The 8457-nt window shown below is 33.2% G+C and overlaps 1 protein-coding gene across 1 annotated transcript; it reads left to right on the forward strand.

The window, feature by feature from the left end:
- The first annotated feature begins 5151 nt into the window (after nucleotides 1–5151).
- Nucleotides 5152–6099, forward strand: LOC106844056 (olfactory receptor 5M3-like). Its single transcript, XM_014861388.1, has one exon. It carries the CDS (start codon nucleotides 5152–5154, stop codon nucleotides 6097–6099), a length of 948 nt encoding a protein of 315 aa, XP_014716874.1.
- Nucleotides 6100–8457: the final 2358 nt, after the last annotated feature.

The raw sequence follows: 8457 nt of genomic DNA on the forward strand, positions 1-8457 counted from the left end.
TGTTTGGGTTTAGTTGTGTTTAGACATCAACAAGGGCAATGAATCTTGCTCAAATGCAAATAAGAAACATTACCATTCTTACCTTCCACCCATTTCCTTCACCATCTTAGTACATGGGATTCTAATATGGCCTCAGCCATGTTACAATATTACTTAATCCTTTGAGATGGTTAGAGAATGGTCAAAATTGCAAATATTAAATGAATGAAAAACAAGGGTGCACTGTAATTTTCTTATTAGTTTCTCTACTGGCTGACATCATCCCTTGAAATGTCTTAGGAACAAAGGCAAATACACAAGTATAATCTGTGTCAGAGAAGACGAACTGTGGTTTTCATGTACCATTGATACGGCAGGATTTTTCATGAGTGTGAAACAAGCTGGTATCAATAAGTTCAAACCCAAGAATCAAAAATGAGTTAGAATAAGGTTACTTGGCTGGTCTGAGAAGGACATTATCCAAATCTCTAATTATTTGATACAGAAATATCACTCTTTGTCGTCACAGGATGAATTACTATGGGATGAGAAAAGCAACACTTGGCAGAGGGATATGCTTGATATTCTAAGTACTGATCAAACCTGATGGTGTTTCCTCTCACATCTAGCCCTGTTTTATAAAGGATAACGAAATGGACACATCAGAGTTCATATATAAAGATAATCATCATTTTCTTAAAATAATGTTAGTCAATTAAATCTAGGCATTAATTCAACAGATCTTTGGTTTGAATAGAATTTTGAGAGTAGAGTTATAATTTATCAATATGATGATTGCTATGCTTATGAGAAAATAGAATACAGTCTTCAAGGTTTGTCAGCCTTTGTTAAAAAATTGTTAACTGACAGATGGTCCAAATAGTCTCACTGTCTAGTTTATCACTGTTAATAATTATATTTAGGTTATGTTAGTTAATATTAAATACTTATATTTTATATACATATTAGGCAAGGAAAAGGGACTCTAAAATAAATCATAAATGTGAAAGTTGAGTCTATTAAAGCACATAGAAAAATATCAAATTTGTAGGAAGAGGAGAGACAAAGGGTAAGATACAAGATTTCAGGCTGTGTTTCCTGGAGAAGCAGAGCTATCTATGTCTTTTATCTGGTTTCTCTTCATTAGATTTGGGAATTGAGAAGATACATAACACCTATTTCATTATATTTGTAGAAGCCAATTCTAGGATGACTTGTGGTCTTTTTTCTAGTTATACCATGGGAAGCAACATGTTCCCCAAAAAACAATGATTGCAGCATGTTTCCAGAAAGGTATAGCCAATGTCCTAAGGCATTCTTTGGTCCAAGTTACTGTGGTAGCTCCAGAATGTTCCCTGTTCATTGAAGGAACAAAAAAGTATATAAAATTGGCAAAAATTAAGAGGTCATAGAATTCCTAATATGGAAGACTCATCAGACAAGAATGGGAATATGACTAGAACATGAGCTCCATGAGAACAGGTACTGTTTTTGTTTGTTTTTTGTTTTACTATATTTCAGGCAAATAGTAAGTGAGTAAAAAAATAAATAACTGCATGTCAATGGGTGTAGATGATGACACCAAGATCGAGGATTGTCCTGTTTTCCAATGTTTTAGTATATTCATCCACTAGAACTCAGGTACAGCCTGAGAAGAAAGGGGCGAAAGGAATTAATCAAGTTTAATTTCTTCCACTTTGAAAAACAGAGCATCAAAATATTACTTAGGCTCAATTAGAGGAATAAAGTCGCATGCCTTACAATGCAGCAATTGTGAAATGAAAATTATATGCATCACATTTGCAAACAGTTATCTATGTCAATACAAATTACAATCATGTTTCTTAAGCATACTAATTTATTTTCACTCCTAAATGGGTAGAAACCATAAATATGAAGAGGATAGCTATTAGAAATCATATTCTGTTGATAAAAATCATTAGTTAAGGAATTTCTTTTTTTATAGTGTTAAAATAATACAACAAAGCAACATAAACAACAACGATAAAAAACTATCACTCCTAATCTGGGCGTTATGTTGGGTGTTAGAGACATATATTAATTCTTTGAGACAAGGAGAAGCCAGTTTGGGCATTATCAATAACATGTGTATTACATAAAGGAGGACATGTAACCTCCTTTATTCTCTCATGTTTTACAACTCTTTTTCACTGAAAAGTGGAGGGAACTTTCTTCACTAATACAGAGTATCGTGCTCATGAAGCACAGATTATTTAAAACATATGTTGTGACTGATGCAATACTGACACGATAGTTATTACAGAGGAAACTGAGATCTCCCTCTCTCTCCTCAAATAAACACAGCACCATCACCAGGATACAGAGAAAATGTTTTAAAATAGTAAGAAAGCAAAATCTCAAGTTCTTCTAGCCCTTTTACTTTGTTTATTTTAAAAATTCTAATTCTGCTGAGAGTTGTTTTGCTCTTGAGATTCATGATCATTATAGATGACGCAATATGTAGCCTTCTAATGACCTGTTCAGGTTTCTGTCTATATTCTCCAATGAGATAGCCCCTGCTGGGAAATGCAATCCTTATAAATCCTTCTGAATTATCCACTGATGATAACAGATGAGATGTTTCCAAGAACATTTTTTCTTCATGCACAGGTGGGTTCATGCACAGGGAGAGTCTACGTGTTTTTATAAAATTAGTCTGAATTGTTAGCCCTGTATGTTGTCTTGTAATTCTGAGTAGGGGGAGAATGGAAAGGTTTATTAGAAGTGAGATTAGAGAGGCTTTACTTTGATAATGTATGCCAGTTATAGATGGGGCCTTTGGCCTGAATCTCTAGTACAAGAACTACAATCATTCAGTGGGAGAAATATACACCATATTACCTAACAAACAGTAGGAATCCTCCCCATAAAGTGTCACTAAGCGGTAATCAAATATTTCTGTTTTCTTTACTAAAGAAATTTTCTCCTTAGCATAAGCGTCATTCTCAATTCTCTCGCTCTATCTCTCTGCCTGTCTCTCTCACATGCACGTGTACAGAGTCATTGAATTAAACTTTATGGACTACTTATGCCATAAGTGGGGAAAAAACACTTAAAATGTTCCCATTACATATATAAGATTTATTAATTATCAAATAAATCAACATAGTGTAAAAATTATACTTAAGAGTGGTTAAATAGAATAATCAGAGAGCCTAATCAGGTTTCTTGCCTAAATGTTTGGAAAATGGCTTCTTACTTGGAAGAAGGCACAAGAATCATGCAGATCCTCCAAATCAAAGAGGATATGTAAATAGAGTTGACAATACTCTCTATTTCTGTGTTTTACAAATCCATAATTAGATGAGGAGACACCTCTTTGCGGCTGGCATTTGGCAGAGGCAACCTAGAACATAGGGAAGGTTAAAAATCATCTATTATTTTGTCCAATGTCCATTTGATTTCTATCACAAAAATTTCAACCAGGAGATGAGTAGTGGGAGGCTCAGATACAACAAGAAAATTAAGATAGAGGCTAACCGTAGAGAATGAGGAGGGAAGGACAGATCTCAGATGATGATAGGTAGAAAAAGCTATGTGTCTTTATAGATAAGAAATGAGTTAGCTGTGACATCTTATTATGGATAAGAGGAGAACCAGTGATTTTTCTAGAAAAGATTAACTACATAAACGAATGAATGAATGAATATAAAAGTGATTATCATGATGTTCTTCTAACTTGTATTTTGGTGGCATATACAGGATAGTTTTATGAAGAACCATCAGTTGTGCAATCCCTTGGCTCACAAATAAATTGAACATTAATAGAACATTACTGCTGGCAGATTAGCTCAAAATATTTAGAGTATTAGAACATGTTAGATAGTATGCAGACTCCACATTGCCAGTCATCTTATTATGATACAGTGAAAAACTAAGAGTAGGGGCCAGCCTCATGGCCAAGTGTTCAAGTGATTAAGTTCTGGTGCTCTGCTTCAGTGGCCCAGGGTTTTGCTGGTTTGGATCCCGGGCACAGACATGGCACCGCTCATCAAGCCGTGCTGAGGTGGCTTCCCACATGCCACAACTAGAAGGACCCACAACTAAAATATATAACTATGTACTGGGGGGACTTGGGGAAAAAAGCAGAAAAAAAAAAAAAAGAAGAAGATTGGCCACAGTTGTTAACTCAGGTGCCAATCTTAAAAAAAAAAACCTAAAAAGTAACTTTGCCCTCAACCCTTCAAAAAGTTTCCTTAGCTTCTAGTACATTTTAGAAATTTCATTAATTTAATCTTAAATATTGATAGAGGAATACTAACGGCCTTCACTCAGTGTTTTATTGCTCTTATTTTGTTTAGAGTTCTAAGGCAGAAAGGAAGAAAGAAAAAAAGAGACTGCCACAGAATTTGTTAGTGCTTCAAGACCCAAGGGAGGGGAAGATGCTAAAATGAGGAGATGATGTTTCAATTTATCTTAGTAGGCTTGTTTTCAACTGGAGAATGACTGGCAAGAATTTGTTTCTTTTTTGGCTTGATTTTCAAAAGTTTAAAAATTGCTAAATCAAGATGATACTTTAAGAGATTTTTCCTTTCTTTTTTCTGATAAGGAATATTGGTTTATGTCAAAGGATTTTATATAGTTTTATTAAGTCATTTTTATAATAAACATCTGAAATTTGCAAGATTAGTAAATGGAGATAGCATTTAACTTTCAGATTATGGAATAACATTTCTTTGTGGCTTTGATTAAACTTATAACTTGTATAGACTTTCTAAAATCTACAAATTTAGTGAATATATAAGACATATGCACATTATAAAAGTTGGGGCCAGTGGTAAAAGGTTTTTCCTTTTCAGGAGATAACAAAAAGAAAAATTCTGCCTCTGAAAGTTTTGTTTGTAGAGGAGTAAATCCAGACACAACAAGTTCTGTTACTATACTTCCTATAATTTTATGTTATTTTACCACTTCCTCTGTAGAAAATGTCTCTTGTATATATACCTGCATATAAGAAAGAAATACTGATAGAAAAGGTACGTGAGCAAAAAGAGTGTGGAGATAAAAAGAAAAATAGCAGAAGAATTGAAATTGAATGGATTAGCAACAGATAATATAAACAATGAATGGCTATATTTGGTATGTGTGTTTTCTGACTTCTGTTTATTTTATTAGATAAAATGCATCTCTACCTGGATCAGATTTAAGAAAATGCCCAATTTTACTGATGTGACTGAATTTGTTCTTTTGGGATTAACTAATCAGCCTGGATTGCAAGTCCTTTTCTTTGTGTTTTTTTTACTGGTCTACATTATCACCCTGATTGGGAATATTGGTATGATCATATTAATCAGGATCAGTCCCAAGCTCAACAGCTCCATGTATTTTTTCCTCAGTCACTTGTCTTTTGCAGATGTGTGGTTCTCCTCTAACGTCACTCCTAAAATGTTAGAAAATTTGCTATCTGAAACCAAAACCATTTCCTACCCTGGTTGTATAGTGCAGTGTTTTTTATTCATTGCTTTTGTCCACGTAGAAGTCTTTATCCTTGCTGTGATGGCCTTTGATAGATACATGGCAATTGGCAACCCTCTGCTCTACGGCAGCAGAATATCAAGGACTGTCTGTATTCGATTGATCTCTTTCCCTTACATATATGGCTTCTTTATCAGTTTGATCTCCACCTTATGGACTCATGGTTTGTACTTCTGTGGGAATATTGAGATCAACCATTTCTACTGTGCAGACCCAGCTCTCATCAAAATGGCCTGTGCAGGAACCTTCATTAAAGAATACACCATGCGCACATTGGCAGGTATCAACTTCTCTTATTCTTTATTAGTCATTGTCATCTCCTACATATTTATCCTTATTGCTATCCTAAGAATGCGCTCAGCAGAAGGAAGAAAAAAAGCCTTCTCCACATGTGGATCCCATTTGACAGCTGTCACTATATTTTATGGAACTCTCTTCTTCATGTATCTTAGAAGTCCAACTGAAGAGTCTGTGGAACAGGGAAAAATGGTGGCTGTGTTTTACACCACAGTAATTCCTATGTTGAATCCCATGATCTACAGTCTCAGGAACAAAGATGTAAAGGAGGCTGCAAGCATAGCAACCAGTAGAACATTTTTGACTATATACAATAGAAACTTATAATGTATGATGAAACTCATAGTTTAATAGAAGGGGTAGGAATTAACCATTTCTTTTGTATAACTTCGAGGAAATTTGTTATTTATGTTTTCAAAGAACGGACAAAGATAACACATAATTGAAAAGTAAATAATGGTATACAGATAGGAAAATCATATTGTAAATGAAACGCTCTAGGTCTGTGAAATCTGACACGATGAAAACATGTTGACAATATCAACTACCTTTCTTCCTTTCCATACAATGTCAGATGCAGTTGCAACTGGGAAAGTCTTTTCTCGGCTCCTCAATGTTTCACAAGTCTATTCTTTCAATTCTGATTTTAACAGAACTGCAATACTCTTTTGTTGTATCTGGAATTAATGTTGGTTTGAGATTATATGTTACTATTTTAAAACGCTTAAATTGAATATGATTTCACCATAAGTCATTGTTATAATTGGAGACAACATCCCTGAAAATAGAATATTTTATGTAGAATAAGTTATAAACTCTACTTAAGCAATGTTAATTCGTATACTAGAAGAGCTTACATTTTCAAATGTACACTAATTAATTAAATAAACCTCATTTATATATCAACATATTTAATATCTCGTTGTATCCATCAGATATTCTATTTATGTCTTACCTTATAATGACTACAATCTAACACAATCTAACTGGTGCTTTAGAATTTAGAATGTGTTTACATAAATGTATTTCAACAAGTTATCTCTATATGATTAGATGGACATGTGGAGTTACATTTACTCTTTTTTTTCTTTATGCTTTTTTAAAGTATTTTTAAGGTTTGATTGTAGTAGAATCTATCTGAGTTCTTAATAGCTCTAGCACATGCATTTGTAACTTATACATGTTGCATTTGACTTTAAAATTTAACATATCATCACTGATATATAAGAGATGCCCTATCCTTTGGTTTTTGTTACAATATTACTTACTCAGTGTCAAAATACATTTATTTAAAAGACAAGAAAATTTTCAAGGCACAAAGAGCTAAGTTTGATTGTGAATATACAAAATTTATAAACTTTTCTGTCAGGATTCAAGTTTTCTTCATTTTTCTTAATTTAACAATATTATAAAGGACATTTTAGAAATGAGCCTGGATTTTTCACAAAGAAAGCAAAATTATGCAAACATTGTATATGCATATATGCATGTATAGATGTTATACATGTGTGTGTGTATGTACATGTATGCATATGTATGTGTCTTTGTGTAGGTGTGTGTGTTTCAGCACAGTCAGCTTGATCAGTACTTTCCAGGAGTTCCTATGTAGGAATTTCCCTCAGGACCAAACTAGTTGTAAATGTAAAATGATCAACATAATTATATAATTTGCAATACTTTATACTATAACATTATATGCTATCATTTTGAACTATATTATTTCTCCTTCCACTACATTTAAGCTTATAACTCCAAACTGCCTTCTTCACTGATCACAGAATTCCTTTCTCTATCTATATCCTGACCATAGATTGTAAAATTTAGTCCCCTTGAAAGCCAGAAAGTTTCTTCATTATTATAATTTAAATACACTGTAGTAATTAGTGAAGTCAAAAATTACAATATGTATTTTGGGCATTTGAATTATTTTAATCCATTTTTGTTTGGTTTTTGTTTTGTGTATTTTTCTTTTGGGAAATTTATAATTTTTGCAATGAAGTAATTATTTTTCTAACAATAGTTTATTTTAATGTTTTCTCACTGCACATTAAGTTCTATGAGAGATAAAACCATTTCTGTCTTGATTATCACTGTAATACCAGTGTTATAAACTCTGCACATAGTAGGAGCTTAATAAACATTTGTTAATTACAAAAATGGGCTGAATATATATTATATATGCCATATCTTTTGTTTAAAGCTTGTTGTTTGTCTTTTAATGTAGTTTACGGTGTTTTACAACATATTTATCTATTAAATCCTCATGTACTCAAATCAACTAAATTCTGACTGAGTTTCTTCATTAGTGTTATGATAAAAAGATCCTTTTCCATATGTAGGGTGGTAGAGTATGCTATGTGGTCCTCAAATCCAATATCCTCTTCTTTTTTATTAAAGAAAACAAAACAAAAAACTAACTATGTTTCTCAGTTGCCCTTGCAGTTTCTGTGACCAGCTGGCTGAGGTCTATATAGGGGCGTAAGACTGGCAGTGTTGTATACCATGTCTATTTTATTTTTTATTTTCTTTGTTCAACAGTTGCAAACAAAAGTCTGTGAGGCCCCAGGGGATGGTGTGGAGTCACAGGAAAAAGTTTGGCTTATTGAATCACTGTAACAAAAGTCTCAGTCCAAGATCTCCATTTGCCTGTTATAGGAGTGAGAAAAAAACTTCTACTATGCTAAA

This window comes from Equus asinus, chromosome 17, assembly GCF_041296235.1.
Source record: "Equus asinus isolate D_3611 breed Donkey chromosome 17, EquAss-T2T_v2, whole genome shotgun sequence".
Classification (NCBI taxonomy): Eukaryota; Metazoa; Chordata; class Mammalia; order Perissodactyla; family Equidae; genus Equus; species Equus asinus.

Excerpts from the sequence above, each read along its gene's own strand:
- LOC106844056 (XM_014861388.1), top strand. The coding sequence starts at position 5,152 with ATGCCCAATTTTACTGATGTGACTGAATTTGTTCTTTTGGGATTAACT.